At 38.2% G+C, this 16,497-nt stretch overlaps 1 protein-coding gene across 1 annotated transcript in view; it reads right to left on the bottom strand.

Annotated features, from left to right (window-relative positions):
• Positions 1–227: 227 nt before the first annotated feature.
• The window catches only part of RAB3C (RAB3C, member RAS oncogene family), a 317,596-nt gene continuing 301,326 nt past the window's right edge, over positions 228–16,497 (bottom strand). Inside the window, exon 5 of the mRNA XM_007453216.1 lies at positions 228–1,716. Within this exon, the coding sequence (XP_007453278.1) occupies positions 1,529–1,716 (188 nt within the window). The 3' untranslated portion in view covers positions 228–1,528. The remainder of the gene's footprint in view (positions 1,717–16,497) is intronic.

Raw genomic sequence — 16,497 nt, 5'->3', positions numbered from 1 at the left:
TCTTTCCTTATCCATATCCTTGCTCAAGAATCTTGCGCTCAATACTTTCATGGGAAGTGTCTCTGTTTTTGAAAAGAGAAAAAAAGCTTTTACATGACCACCAAAAAAGGGGAAAGTTCACTTAATGGAACTGCCCTTCCAAATATGCCAATGTGTGCCTGCTGCCTTAAAGTCCTAGCCGTAAACAATGCTGGGTGGTGATACAGATGCTGTGTCTCTTTTCAGTCCTCACTTAGAATCGCTGCTGGGATTAGTTTGCTTGTTAATCATATATGGTCCTCAGGAAATCCAGGAGAAAGAATCTCTAGGAGAAAGAATCTGGGTGTCCAAATGGTTTCCTTTCTCCTCTCAAATTGCTTATGGCACCCTAAGATTTTTCTGTAACTCTCAGCTCCAGAGAGAGGTCTCTGAGTAACTTAAGCATGTTTAAAGGCTTACAGAATGGGGATATGCCTTAAAGGTATAAATACTTGGATTGAAAAAGATTAGAGATGATAATTGTCTTTTCCTCAATCTGAGAGCCATGGAGATACTGTTTAACTGACTTCTAGCCAGGTAAAAGAACCTAGGGAGGTGCGAGCAGAAGGCAATGTTTGGGGAAGCAAGCCTACATCCTATGGGAAGAGGGGCTCTAACAAGCTTCAACGTAACCTCTGTTCCAAGAGTTGGTGATTGTTCCAGAAAGTCGTGGTAGTATATGTCACGGGGCGGGGGGAGCTCAGGCCTTGGAATCCCACTGCTACTCATATCCTTCTTGGTTAAGACGCTTGTTACATAACACATTCAGCAGATACCTCGGTCTGTCAGTGCCCTCAAATATTCAGAACGTTGGCTGGTGCAGTCCTGGGTTATGTATTCCTTATTTAAACATCTAAACTAAGACTACTGTTAAAATCTACTTCCAGTCAGGTAAATATTAATCTCTTGGTAAATTTGCAAGGGCCTTAAACAATATTTCAATTTCTTTATAGTCAACGGTCTTCTCAGTTATAATAACACTGAAAAATAGATACCTTTCCTGAACAGCAAACCAACCAGACCCATGACAGTCTCCCTAAGCATGAGTAACATTTCCACTTGATTTTCGATTGAGAGTAAAGCAAATAAGGCCTCCTGAGATCTCGCCCTGCTCACACCACACACACAACCAATTTCTTGGTTGTCATCCCTACAAGTGAAGAGCATAAGTTGAACCCATAGCCCAAAACACAGTTGTACTGAAATTATAATCAGAGGTCCCAGCAGTAGCTTAATCTAAGAAACCTGAAACAAAAAGAGCCTAGAAGACAAATAACAAATCACATGCAAACATCAGATGTTTATAGATGGATAGTCCTTACAAAGTTAAGATCACATATTTGCCACTTATTAACACCAGAAATCTCCCCGGAATTGAATGCATGTTCGAGCCACAGACATCAAAGATTTCCCTCAAATAATTATTAGGCAGTATAAATGAAGGCTAATTGACCATTTATAAATGCTACTTTTAGCAACCAACCCCTCTGGAGCTGCCTGTACCGGGACACTAACAGCCACAGTTGGGCTGCGGTGGAGGAGGGGTTTCCCTGAGCCTCGTGTTCTGCTTTGCGGCAGTGATGGCTGGATCTGTCTCCAAACTCTCGGACATTTTGTCGCAGATGATATCCACGAGACGCTCAAATGTCTGCTTCACATTAACGTTATCCTTGGCACTTGTTTCAAAAAACTCAAAACCTGGAAGAAACACAAAGAAACACAGCTTGGTCACTTCATACTTCTGTGGAAATTAAATGGGACATGGTGATGGTAGGATGGCAGTGGCTGGTAGGTTTGGTTTGGGTGGGAGATGAGAGGCAGGATGAGGTGCCATTTGAACAAATGCTACCATCTTGCTATCCATTAACAAGAATTATAAAGTTGAATTAGTGATGTTCACATCTTATTTTTGTCTAGACAAAAAAAAAAAAAAAAAAAGCCTTGGCAAAAGTTAGTAAGGACGACATGAAGAATCCTTGACACAGTCTGTCTCTGCCATCTCTTCCTACAACCCCTGGATCAGCATGCAGCCTCTTCTAATCTTTTCTAGGTCTGGGGTTATTTGGCATTTATTTTTTTGATTTCCTCATTTCAGATTCTACCAAAATTATTAATTTCCATTTTTTTCTTTAACTTGAGGCTTAGAAGACTTCATGTTCATATTCTGCTGTGAAAGGGACTCCCAAACTCCAACATAATGCAGCTCTAACTTTTTCCATGTCTGTCCTACTGCTGCCTAGTAAAGCGTTTGAGGGTAGGCCTTTGGTAAATTTCCCGTATATAACTGGACATAAGGTGGCACTAAAGAATCATTGGATTTACCCTAAGCGTGCTTCAGCCTCCTTTAGGAAATTTGAGTGGTGTTAGCCTAACAGCCCTCCAGGGCTTTGTATACCATTGCAGCTAGCTACTGGTGCTGATTTTTCCATATCTTCTGTTACCTGTCAGCAGCAATGTTTTATCAACATCTGGGAAAGGACACGATAAATTTCAAATAAGCTGCCAGAAGTGCAAGAAGTTACAAAAAAATGCAGTGACAGTTTCACGCGTCGACTGATGTCACTGTACCTGGGTAGAAGCAGCCTTAGTAGGCTGCTCTGTACACAGCCTTGTCACTCTATTGTTTGCATTCACATTCCACGGGCTGAGCTTGCCAGTCAGTTGCCATGACAACCTCCCCACTAGGCCAGCCAGAGATTGCTCTGGTCCATCCAGGGAATGTTGATTTAGGATGTATTGGGTTGAACACAGAAATGCTGTCCTAATCCATTCTGAATTTTACACCCTATAAATCCTTCTGGTTACATCTGGCCCTATCTCTGAGGAGCCACATGGATTCAGAATGATTAAATCATGTGATTTCATCCCAGCTCCTGGGGCCAAAAGAGAAAAAAAATGGATTAATATTTTGAATCCATGTCAGAATCGCTCTCATGAGCTAGAAATACTTATTTTCTTAAGCAGTATTGAAGATAAACAACAAAAAGCAATTTTTGTGAATTAAAATTTAGTTAAGATAGATGATGATATCTGAGCTTGAATTTCTTTAGTTACTGTGTATTCTACTGTTAAAATCCGAGTGAGCAACCACAGGATTTGAGCTGAGGAAGCGAGCGTGAGTTAAGCCAGGTTCTATGAAAGAGCGGTGAATATTTCAAGCCCTCTTTGCCTTGTATTTCCCTTGCATTTGTCTCTCTGGACAGTGTTTATATAGCTCTCTTAAATTCCTAATTTCTTTACAAAAAGTGCTACCTGGCGTTAACAGAACTCTCTTTTCTAATGTTTGCAATCTATAGGGCTAGATCATTCACCTTTCAACAATTTGATCCAGATTCTGGAAAGCGCAATTGCTTAGATCCATACTTGCCTAGATGTCAGAACTATTTGCATCCTTGTGGGGGTTTTCTCAGTGTTAACAGGAGGGTGCTTTAAGTCACAAGATACCAAAACCCCACTGAAATCAGGATCCCTAAATGAGACTTTGTGACAAATTATGGTTATTATTTTTTCTCCAAAGGTTTCACTTTTCTCTCATTGCTTCTGCTGACACATCTTTTATTTACTAGCATGATTTGGGGGAAGGCACTGAACTTGAAGGGTATCATAAAAGATGTGGCCGTTGTAAAACAAACCACAGTAATCCGTGCAAACCTTTATCAAATGTGATTCTTTTAATCTGGGCTTAGAGACACACAATGTTGCTGGTGTACAACTTAAGGTCAGTAAAATGACCCTTGAGCCCAGGAGCCAGAACGCTCTGTGTCTTGACCTTAACCTGGAACCCCAGGAAGAGAACACCATATTATAACAGCCCTCCATTTATCCAGCATGGCTGAAGAAGGAGATGCCATAATGTGGTGAGAGGGATGGATTCTCAGTTGGGAGATTTAGCCATAGGAGCAATACTTACTGGCTTTGTGACCATGGGAAAGTCATGTTTTTATCCTTATGTTCCTTATTTATGACATTTGTCTTACATTAGGCTCAAATGAGAAAATATATGTAAAAGTGCCAAGCAAACCAGAAAACGCTATAATTATATAGTAATTATATAATTAAATAATACTATTATTATAACAACAATAATAGTAAGAAACTAACATTTGGGAGGTTACTGTAGAACAGGTGCTATTTAAAACACTGTATTTTCTCCAGATTACTGATAAGGAAATAGAGGCACAGAATGGCTGAGTACTTTGCTCATTTACTTGAGCAGCCAGTAATGGCAAAGCTGGCACCTGAACTAAACCTGAACACTCTCCTTCCCATACTCTGCAGAGCCTACTGTTTGGTTCCAGTTGAATTGGAAGCTCTATGTTAAGTGATACAACAAACTTTCATCAATTTACATAGTTAGAGAGTGATTAACTAGATTTAACACTCCGGGAGAAGCATATGAAACATCTTTTCTTAATGATTCCAAAGGTACTCTGGTATTTTGTGCTGCTTAAGGTTCATCAAGGTGGCCATCAGGACAGCTATATGTCTACAGAGAAATATGTGAAAGGTTCTGGAAATTAGGCCTCCTCTCATTGACCACATGTGCTGTCTGTCACAAAATGAGATATTCAGGATCAAACTCAACATCATTATTTTAGCATATAGTTGTTTGGATTCAGGGCAAAGCAAGTTTACCGTGCAATAAATGATTCTCCATCCTGGGGAATCAGTATCTACAACCAAGCGACCTATGCGCGACCACACTCCACACCTATGGGTGTCCATGGTGTTTAAAGCTCATGAACTAAATTGTAACCACAAATTCAAACACTTCAGCCTTTATTCTTCTATTGAGTCATTGTTGGGTTTTATGGCCATTACCTCCCAATGTATCATACTAACTTCAGCTATAGCAGCATGACCTTGTTCTTAGAAATATTTAACCTCCCGTTCATACACATGAACATCAGTGGAAAGCCAGCACTTCAGTCAGTGATCCCTAGGAAACAGTCCTTTTCATAAAACTTTGAAGATCATTTCCAATTTACTAGGTAGGACAGCGTGATTTGGCAGATCAAATAAGTAGCCCAAGGTCACAGAACAAGCTGATTGTGAAGGGTGACAGAGATCTCCTAATAAATAGGTTACTGACTTAGCCTACAGCCTTGGACACCTGTCCCTCAGACTATATCATCCTGTATTAATAATTGCAGCATACACATGTTTTCATCAACAAATCAGTGAACACTTTCAGTTAATCACAGAAACACTAATCATCCATTCTAATTTCTCTCTGGCACAGACAGCACTGTTCCAAGCTGGATAAGCCTTGCACCATGGTTCAGAACATCTTTTTTTAAAGAAAATTTATTGGACTATAAGCTGATTTACAATGTTGCGTTAGTTTCAGGTGTAGAGCAAAGTTATTCAGTTATGTACATACGTTTATTCTTTTTCAGATTCTTTTCCCATATAAATTATTAAGAATATTAAGTAGAGTTCTTGCTGGTTATCTGTTTTATATATAGTAGTGTGTATATATGTTAATCCCAAACTCCTGATTTATCCACCACCACCATGTTTCCCTTTTGGTAACCATAAGTTTGTTTTTGAAATCTGTGAGTCTGTTTCTGTTTTGTAAATAATTTCATTTGTATTTTTTTAGATTCCACGTATAAGTAATATCAACAGATATTTGTCCTTCTCTAAGTGTCTTACTTAGTATAATAATCTCTAGATCTATCCATGTTGCTGCAAATGGCATTATTTCATTCTTTTTTATGGCTGAGTAATATTCCACTGTATATATGTATCACATCTTCTTTATCCATTCCTCTGTCAATGGACAGTTAGTTGCTTCTATGTCTTAGCTATTGTAAATAGTGCTGCAATGAACATTGGGGTTCATGTATCTTTTCAAATTATGGTTTTCTCTGGAAAAAACACAGGAGTGGGATTGCTGGCTCATATGGCAGCTCTATTTTTCATTTTTTAAGGAACCTCCATACTGTTCTCCATAACAGTTGTACCAATTTGCATTCCCACCAACAGTCTAGGAGGGTTCCCTTTTCTCCACATCCTCTCCAGCATTTTCTGTTTGTAGATATTGTGATGTTGGCCATTCTGACCATTGTGAGGTGACAACTCATTGTAGGTTTGACTTGCATTTCTCTAATAATTAGCAACGTTGAGCATATTTTCATGTGCTTTTTGGCCAACTGTATGTCTTGTTTGAGGAAATGTCTATTTAGATCATCTGTCCATTTTTTGACTGGGTTTTTGGTTTTTTGATATAGAGTTGCATGAGCTGTTTGTATATTTTGGAGATTAATCCTTTGCTGGTTGCTCCATTTGCAAATATCTTCTCCCATTCTGTGTGTTGTCTTTTCACTTTGTTTATGGTTTTCTTTGCTGTGCAAAAGCTTTTAAGTTTAATTAGGTCCCATTTGTTTATTTTTGTTTTCATTACTCTCAGAGGTGGATCCAAAAAGATACTGCTGTGATTTATGTCAAAGAGTGTTCTGCCTATGTCTTCCTCTAAGAGTTTTATAGTGTCCAGCCTTACATTTAGGTCTTTAATCCATTTTGAGTGTACTTTTGTGTATGGTGTTAGATAGTGTTCTAATTTCATTCGTTTATGTGTAGCTGTCAAGTTTTCCCAGCATCACTTATTGAAAAGACTAGCTTTTCTCCATTGTATATTCTTGCCTCCTTTGTCGTAGATTAATTGACCATAGATGCAAGGGTCTAGTTCTGAGCTTTCTATCCTGGTCCATTGACAGAGCAATTTGTCTTTGCACCAGTACCATACTGCTTTTTTTTTTTTTTCTAATTTTATTTATTTTTTTGGCTGCATTGGGTCTTTGTTGCTGTGCGTGGGCTTCTCTCTAGTTGTGGAGAGTGGGGACTACTCTTCGTTGCCGTGTGTGGGCTTCTCATTGCCGTGGCTTCTCTTGTTGTGGAGCATGGGCTCTAGGCGCGCAGGCTTCAGTAATTGTGGAATGCGGGCTCAGTAGTTGTGGCACATGGGCTTAGTTGCTCCGTGGCATGTGGAATATTCCCAGACCAGAGATTGAACCTGTGTCCCCTGCATTGGCAGAAGGATTCTTAACCACTGTGCCACCCAGGGAAGTCCCTGCCATACTGTTTTGATCACTGTAGCATTATTGTATAGTCTGAAGTCAGGGAACCTGATTTCTCCAGCTCAGTTTTTCATTCTCCAGAATGCTTTAGCTATTTGGGGCTTTTTGTGTTTCCATACAAATTTTAAGATTTTTTGTTCTAGATCTGCAAAAAAAAAGCCATTGGTAATTTGATAGGGATCTGCAAAAAAAGCCATTGGTAATTTGATAGGGATTGCATTGAATTCATAGATTGCACTGGGTAATACAGTCATTTTGACAATATTGATTCTTCCAATCCAAGAACATGGATTTCCATCTGTTTGTCTTCAATTTCTTTCATCAGCATGTTATTGTTTTCAGGGTACTGGTCTTTTGCCTCCTTAGGTAGGTTTAGTCCTAGGTATTTTATTCTTTCTGATGTGATGATAAATGGGATTGTTTCCTTAATTTCTCTTTCTGATCTTCCATTGTTAGTGTATATAAATGCAAGAAATTCCAGTGTATTAATTTTGTATCCTGCCGCTTTACCGAATTCATTGACGAGCTCTAGTAGTTTGCTGGTAGCATCGTTAGGATTTTCTGTGTATAGTATCATGTCTTATGCAAACAGTTTTACTACTTTGCCAATTTGGATTCCTTTTATTTCTTTTTCTTCTCTGATTGATATGGCTAGAACTTCCAAAACTATGTTGAATAAAATTGGTGAGAGTGGGCATTCTTGTCTTGTTCCTGATCTTAGAGGAAATGCTTTCAGTTTCTCACCATTGAGAATGATGTTCACTATGGGTTTGTCATATATGGCCTTTATTATGTTGATGTAGGTTCCCTCTGAGAAGGTTCCCTTCTGGAGAGTTTTTAATCATATATTGGTGTTCAATTTTGTCAAGATTTTTCTGCATCTACTGAGATTATCATACGTTTTTTCTCCTTCAGTTTGTTAATATGGTGTATCATATTGATTGATTTGCGTATATTGAAGAATCCTTGCATCTCTGGGATAGATCGCAATTGATCATGATGTATGATCCTTTTAATGTGTTGTTGGATTCGGTTTGCTAGTACTTTTATTGAGGATTTTTGCATCTATGTTCATCAGTGACATTGCCCTGTCATTTTCTTTTTTTGTGGTATCTTCATCTGGTTTTGGTATCAGGGTGATGACAACCTCAAAGAATGAGCTTGGGAGTGTTCCTTCTTCTGCAATTTTTTGGAAGAGTTTGAGAAGGATAGGTGTTAGTTCTTCTCTAAAGGTTTGATAGAATTTGCCTGAGAAGCCCTCTGGTACTGGGCTTTTGGAAGATTTTTAATCACAGTTTCAATTTCAGTGCTTGTGATGGGTCTGTTCACAGTTTCTGTTTCTTCCTGGTTCAGTCTTGGAAGGTTGTACCTTTCTAAGAATTTATCCATCTCTTCTAGATTGTCCATTTTATTGGCATATAGTTGTTTGTACAGTAATTCTTATGATACTTTGTATATCTGTGGTGTCAGTTGTATCTTATTTTTCATTTCTTTTTTTTTTAACATCTTTACTGGAGTATAATTGCCTTACAATGGTGTGTTAGTCTCTGCTGTATAAAAAAGAGAATCAGCTATATGTATACATATATCCCCATATCCCCTATCTCTTGCATCTCCCTTCCACCTTCCCTATCCCACCCCTCTAGGTGGTCACACAGCACTGAACTGATCTCCCTGTGCTATGCAGCTACTTGCCACTACTATCTATTTGATATTTGGTAATATATATGTCCATGCCACTCTCTCACTTTGTCCCAGCTTACCCTTTCCCCTCCCAGTGTCCTCAAGTCCATTCTCTATATCTGCTTCTTTATTCCTGTCCTGCCCCTAGGTTCTTCAGAACCATTTATTATTATTTTTTAGATTCCATATATATGTGTTAGCATACGGTATTTGTTTTTCTCTTTCTGACTTACTTCACTCTGTATGACAGTCTCTAGGCCCATCCACCTCACTACAAATAACTCAATTTCTTTTCTTTGTATGGCTGAGTAATACTTCATTGTATATATGTGCCACATCTTCTTCATCCATTCATCTGTCGATGGACACTTAGATTGCTTCCATGTCCTGGCTATTGTAAATAGAGCTGCAGTGAACATTGTGGTACATGACTCTTTTTGGATTATGGTTTTCTCAGGGTAGATGTCCAGTAGTGGGATTACTGGGTCTTATGTAGTTCTATTTTTACTTTTAAAGGAACCTCCATACTGTTCTCCATAGTGGCTGTATCAATTTACATTCCCACCAACAGTGCAAGAGGGTTCCCTTTTTCCCACACCCTCTCTAGCATTTATTGTTTGTAGATTTTTTGATGATGGCCATTCTGACTGGTATCAGGTGATACCTCATTGTAATTTTGTTTTGTATTTCTCTAATGATTAGTGATGTTGAGCATCCTTTCATTTGTTTGTTGGTTATCTTTATATCTTTGGATAAATGTCTTTTTAGGTCTTCTGCCCATTTTTGGATTGGGTTGTTTGTTTTTTTGATATTGAGCTGCATGAGCTGCTTGTATATTTTGGAGATTAATCCTTTGTCAGTTGCTTCGTTTGCAAATATTTTCCCCCGTTCTGAGGGTTGCCTTTTCATCTTGTTTATGGTTTCCTTTGGTTTCCTTTGCTGTGCAAAAGCTTTTAAGTTTTACTAGGTCCCATTTGTTTAGTTTTGTTTTTATTTCCATTTCTCTAAGAGGTGGGTCAAAAAGGATCTTGCTGTGATCTATGTCATAGAGTGTTCTGCCTATGTTTTCCTCTAAGAGTTTTATAGTGTCTGGCATTACATTTAGGTCTTTAATCCATTTGGAGTTTCTTTTTGTGTATGGTGTTAGGGAGTGAGGTAGGTTGAGGTAGGTTCCCTCTATGCCTACTTTCTGTAAGGTTTTTATCATAAGTGGTGTTGAATTTTGTCAAAAGCTTTTTCTGCATCTATTGAGATGATCATATGGTTTTTCGCCTTCAATTTGTTAATATGGTGTATCACATTGATTGATTTGAGTATACTGAACAATCCTTGCATTTCTGGGATAAACCCCACTTGATCATGGTGTATAATCCTTTTAATGTGTTGTTGGATTGTATTTACTAGTATTTGGTTGAGGTGTTTGCATCTATGTTCATCAGTGATACTGGCGTGTCGTTTTCTCTCTTTGTGATACCTTTTTCTGGTTTTGGTATCAAGGTAATGGTGGCCTCATAGAATGAGTTTGGGAGAATTCTTCCCTCTGCTACGTTTTGGAAGAGTTTGAGAGGATAGGTGTTAGCTCTTCTCTAAATGGTTGATAGAATTCACCTGTGAAACCATCTGGTCCTGGGCTTTTGTTTGTTGGAAGATTTTAATCATAGTTTCAATTTCAGTGCTTGTGATTGGTCTGTTTATATTTTCTATTTCTTCCTGGTTCAGTCTCAGAAGGTTGTGCTTTTCTAAGAATTTGTTCATTTCTTCCAGGTTGTCCGTTTTATTGGCATATAGTTGCTTGTAGTAATCTCTCATGAACCTTTGTATTTCTGCAGTGTCAGTTGTTACTTCTCCTTTTTCATTTCTGATTCTATTGATTTGAGTCTTCTCCCTTTTTTTCTTGATGAGTCTGGCTAATGGTTTATCAATTTTGTTTATCTTCTCAAAGAACCAGCTTTTAGTTTTATTGCTCTTTGCTATTGTTCATTTCTTTTTTATTTTTTTCTGATCTGATCTTTATGATTTCTTTCCTTCTGCTAACTTTGGGGTTCTTTACGTTCTTTCTCTAATTGCTTTAGGTGTAAGATTAAGTTGAGATTTTTCTTGTTTCTTGAGGTACAGTTGCATTGCTATAAACATCTTCCTTAGAACTGCTTTTGCTGCATCCCACAGGTTTGGGGTCATTTTGTTTTCATTGTCATTTGTTTGTAGGTAATTTTTGATTATTTCTTTGATTTCTTCAGTGATCTCTTATTTAGTAGTGTATTGTTTAGCCTCCATGTGTATGTATTTTTTACAGAATTTTTTCCTGTAATATCTAGTCTCATAATGTTGTGGTTGGAAAAGATACTTGATACAATTTCAATTTTCTTAAATTTATCGCTTGGTTTGTGACCCAAGACATGATCTATCCTGGAGAATGTTCCATGAGCACTTGAGAACAAAGTGTATTCTGTTGCTTTTGGATGGAATGTCCTATAATTATCAATTAAGTCCATCTTGTTTAATGTATCATTTAAAGCTTGGGTTTCCTTATTTACTTTCATTTTGGATGATCTGTCTATTGGTGAAAGTGGAGTGTTAAAGTCCCCTACTATTACTGTTACTGTTGATTTCCCCTTTTATGGCTTTTTAGCATTTTCCTTATGTATTGAGGTGCTCCTATGTTGGGTGCATAAATATTTACAATGGTTATATCTTCTTCTTGGATTGATCCCTTGGTCATTATGTAGTGTCCTTCTTTGTCTCTTGTAATAGTCATTATTTTAAAGTCTATTTTGTCTGATATGAGAATTGCTACTCCAGCTTTCTTTTGGTTTCCATTTACATGGAATATCTTTTTCCATCCCCTCACTTTCAGTCTGTATGTGTCCCTAGGTCTGAGGTGGGTCTCTTGTAGACAGCATATACATGGATCTTGTTTTTGTATCCATTCAGCCAGTCTATGTCTTTCAGCTGAGGTGGGTCTCTTGTAGACAGCATATACATGGATCTTGTTTTTGTATCCATTCAGCCAGTCTGAATTGGAGGATTTAATCCACTTACATTTAAGGTAATTTTGGATACGTATGTTTCTATTACCATTTTATTAATTGTCTTGGGTTTGTTATTGTAGCTCTTTTCCTCCTCTTGTGTTTCCTGCCTAGAGAAGTTCCTTTAGCATTTGTTGTAAATCTGGTTTGGTGGTGCTGAATTCTTAGCTTTTGCTTGTCTGTAAAGGTTTTAATTTCTCCATCAAATCTGAATGAGATCCTTGCTGGGTAGAGTAATCTTGGTTGTAGGCTTTCCCTTTCAATATGTCCTGCCACTCCTTTCTGGCTTGCAGAGTTTCTGCTGAAAGATCAGCTGTTAAACTTACAGGGATTCCCTTGTATGTTATTTGTTGCTCTTCCCTTGCTGCTTTTTCTTTGTATTTAATTTTTGATAGTTTGATTAATATGTGTCTTGGCATGTGTCTCCTTGGATTTATCCTGTATGGGAATCTCTGTACTTCCTGGACTTGGTTGGCTATTTCCTTTCCCATATTAGGGAAGTTTTCAACTATAATCTCTTCAAGTATTTTCTCAGTCCCTTTCTTTTTCTCTTCTTCTTCTGGATGACTATAATTTGAATGTTAATGTTTTCTGAGCAGTCTCTGAAACTGTCCTCAATTCTTTTCATTCTTTTCTCTTTATTCTGCTCTGCAGCAGTTATTTCCACTATTTTATCTTCCAGGTCACTTATCCGTTCTTCTGTGTCAGTTAGTTATTCTGCTATTGATTCCTTCTAGATAATTTTAAATTTCATTTATTGTGCTGTTCATCATTGTTTGTTTCATCTTTAGTTCTTCTAGGTCCTTGTTAAACATTTCTTATATTTTCTCCATTTTATTTCCAAGTGTTTGGATCCCTGTTGCTATCATTACTCTGAATTCTTTTTCAGGTAGACTGCCTATTTCCTCCTCATTTGTTTGGTATGGTGGGTTTTTACCTTGCTCCTTCATCTGCTGTTTCTCTGTCTTCTTATTTGCTTAACTTACTGTGTTTGGGGTCTCTTTTCACAGGCTGCAGGTTCGTAGTTCCCATTGTTTTTGGTGCCTGCCCCCAGTGACTAAAGTTGGTTCAGTGAGTTGTGTAGGCTTCCTGGTGGAGGGGACTGGTGCCTGTGTTCTGTTGGATGAGGCTGGATCTTGTCTTTCTGGCAGTCAGGGCTACATCTGGAAGTGTGTTTTGGGGTGTCTGTGAACTTAGTATGATTTTAGGCAGCCTCTCTGCTAATGGGTGGGGTTGTGTTCTGTCTTGCTAGTTGTTTGGCATGGGATGTCCAGCACTGGAACTTGCTGGTCATTGAGTGGAGGTGGGCCTTAACGTTGAGAGAGAGATCTCTAGGAGAACTCTTGCTGATTGATATTACGAGGTGCTGGGAGGTCTCTGGTGGACCAGTGTCCTGAACTCGGCTCTCCCACCTCAGAGGCCTGACACCCAGCCAGAGCACCAAGACTCTGTCAGCCACACGGCCAGGTATGTGGGGAGTTTCTTGCCTTTTGGATAGTCTGAGGTCTCTGTCAGTGTTCTGTAGGAGCTGTTCTGCATCTAGATGTATTTTTGTAGAGGGAGTTGATCTTCATGTCTTACTCCTCCGCCATCTTGAAGGTCCTCCCTCATTTCTATTTTTATTGATTTGAGCCCTCTTTTTTCCTTGATGAGCCTGGCAAAAGGTTTATTGATTTTGTTTGTCTTTCCAAAGAGCCAGCCTTCATTGATCTTTTCTACTGTTTTTTTCATTTCTATTTCATTTATTTCTGCTCTGATATTTATGATTTCCTCTGATGTTTATGATTTCTTTCCTTCTACTAACTGTGGGTTTTGTTTGTTCTTCTTTCTCTAGTTGCTCTAGATGTAAGGTTAGGTTGTTTGAGATTTTTCTTGTTTCCTGAGGTGAGGTTGTATTGCTACAAACTTCCCTTTTGGAACTGCTTTTTTGCTGCCTCTGATAGGTTTTGGATATCATCATGTTTTCATTGTCATCTGTCTTTAGGTATTTTTTTGATTTCCTCTTTGATTTCTTGAGTGATCCATTGGTTATTTAGTAGCATATTGTTTAGCCTCCATGTGTTTGTGTTTTTTACAGTTTCTTTTTCCTGTAATTGACTTCTAATCTCATAGGGTTGTGGTTGGAAAAGATGCCTGATATGATTTCAATTTTCTTAAATTCATCAAGGCTTGATTTGTGGCCCAAGATATGATCTATCCTGAAGAATGTTTCATGTGCACCTGAAAAGAATGTGTATTCTGCTGCTTTTGGATGGAATGTTCTACAAAGTCCATCTGGTCTAATCTGTCATTTAAGGCCTGGGTTTCCTTACTGATTTTCTGTGTGGATGGTTTGTCCATTGATGAAAGTGAGCTGTTAAAATCCCCCACTACTATTGTGTTACTGTCGATTTCTCCCCTTATGGCTGTTAGCATTTGCCTTATGTATTGAGGTGCTCCTACGTTGGGTGCATACATATTTACAATTGTTATATCTTCTTCCTGCCTCCCTTGTTCATTATGTAGTGTCCTTCGTGTCTTACAACAGTCTTTATTTTGTCTGAGTATTGCTACTCCAGTTTTCTTTTGATTTCCATTTGCATGTAATAGCTTTTTCCATACCCTCACTTTCAGTCTGCATGTGCCCCTCAGTCTGAAGTGAGTCTCTTGTAAGACAGCATATATACAGGTCTCGTTTTTATATCCCTTCAGCCAGTCTATGCTTTGATTGGAGCATTTAATCCGTTTACATTTAAGGTAATTACTGATATGTATGTTCTTATTGCCATTTTGTCAATTGTTTGTTTTGGATTTGTTTTTGTAGGTCTTTTTTCTTCCAGTACCCTTTTGTTCTCTTGTGATTTGATGACTATCTTTAGTATTAGATTTGGATTCCTTTTTCTTGTGTGTGTGTGTATCTATTGTATATTTTTGGTTTGCAGTTCCCATGAGGTTTTGGTATAGCGGTCTATATATAAACAAGAGTGTTTTAAGTTACTGGTCTCTTAATTTCCAATATCCTGCATTTGTACTCCCCTCTTCTGACGAATGCTGGGTTTGATATCCTGTTTTTGTATGGATGATTTCCTGCCTTTACTGGTGAGCTTTTCCATTCGTAATTTTCTTGTTTCTAATTATGGCCTTTATTTCCCCCACCTAGAGAAGGTCCCTTAGCGTGTGTTGTTAGGCTGGTGTGGTGGTGCTGGATTCTCTTAGCTCTTGCTTGTCTGTAAAGCTTTTGAGTTCTCTGTCGAGTCTGAATGAGAGCCTCGCTGGGTAGAGTATTCTTGTTTGTAGGTTTTTCCCTTTCATCACTTTAAATATATCATGCCACTCCCTTCTGGCTTACAGTTTCTGCTGATAACCTTATGGGGTTCCCTTGTGTGTTGATTTTACTATTTTCTCTTTGTTTTTAATTTTTGTCAGTTTGATTAGAATGTGTCTTGGTGTTCCTCCTTGGGTTCATCTTGTATGGGACACTCTATACTTCCTGGACTTCTGTGTTTCTTTTCACATGTTAGGGAAGTTTTCAGCTGTAATCTTTTCAAATATTTTCTCAGGCCCTTTCTCTCTCTCTTCTCCTTCTGGCATCCCTATAATGTGAACAGTGGTGCATTTAATGTTTGTCCCAGGGTGAGGCAGCAGAGAGAGGTGGTACAAACCAGATTTCACTCTTCTGCCCAAGGGATGTGATCCTACACCCTAACATCATACGAGTAGAAGTATGCCTGCAGTAGAATCACCTGAAGTACTTAACAGCTTTTAAACTTCACCCCCAGACATACTGGAATCATGAGGAGGAGAAGGGCCTTGAATATGCCCTTTAAATAGCTCCTTAGGTGGTTTCTTAGGCACACAAATGGTTAATATTCACTAGCCTCACGAAAGGTTAAGATTCACTAGCCTCTCTACACCCACATTCATTACAGCATCACTCACAATAGCCAAGAGGTGGAAGCTAACCCAAGTATCCATCAACTGATGAATGGATAAACAAAATGTGGTATATACATACACTGGACTATTATTCAGCCTTAAAAGAAATTCTGACACATGCTACAACATGTATGGATCTTGAAATCATGCAATGTGAAATAAACCAGTCACAAAAAAGTCAAATTCAGAGAGACTGAAGGTGGAGGGCCAGAGTCTGAGGGAGGGAAAAACAGTTGTCATTTAGAGTTTCACTTTTGCAAGATGTTCTGGGGATTGGTTGCAAAACAAAGTGAATACATGCTGAACTGTTCACTTAACATAAAATTTACCATGTTAGCCATTTTTATGTGTATTTTACCAAAATTAAAAAATGTCTTAGTGATAAATGCCTCTATTAAGATACAAGAAGAATCTCAAACTTAATACCTCAAGAAACCAGTAAAAGAAGAAAGAACAAAGCCCAAAGTTAGCTGAAGGAAGGAACTGACAAAGATCAGAGTTGAAATGAATGAAGTAGCAACAAACAAAAAAGTAATAGCTGGTTCTCAGAAAAGATAAGCAAAATGGACAAACCCATAGCTAGACTCTCCAAGGAAAAAGAGAACTCAAACCAGAAATGAAAGAAGAGACATTACCACAGCAATACAAAGGTTCATAAGAGACTGCCCTGAACAATTATATGACAACCTATGTTTCTAGGAATTTATCCAAGATGGAATCATGAAGAAATAATCTGAACAGAACAGTTACTAGTAAGGAAACTGAATCAGTCA

This window comes from Lipotes vexillifer, unplaced genomic scaffold, assembly GCF_000442215.2.
Source record: "Lipotes vexillifer unplaced genomic scaffold, Lipotes_vexillifer_v1.1 scaffold366, whole genome shotgun sequence".
Taxonomy (NCBI): domain Eukaryota; kingdom Metazoa; phylum Chordata; class Mammalia; order Artiodactyla; family Lipotidae; genus Lipotes; species Lipotes vexillifer.
This window is presented reverse-complemented; position numbering and strand designations above follow the sequence as displayed.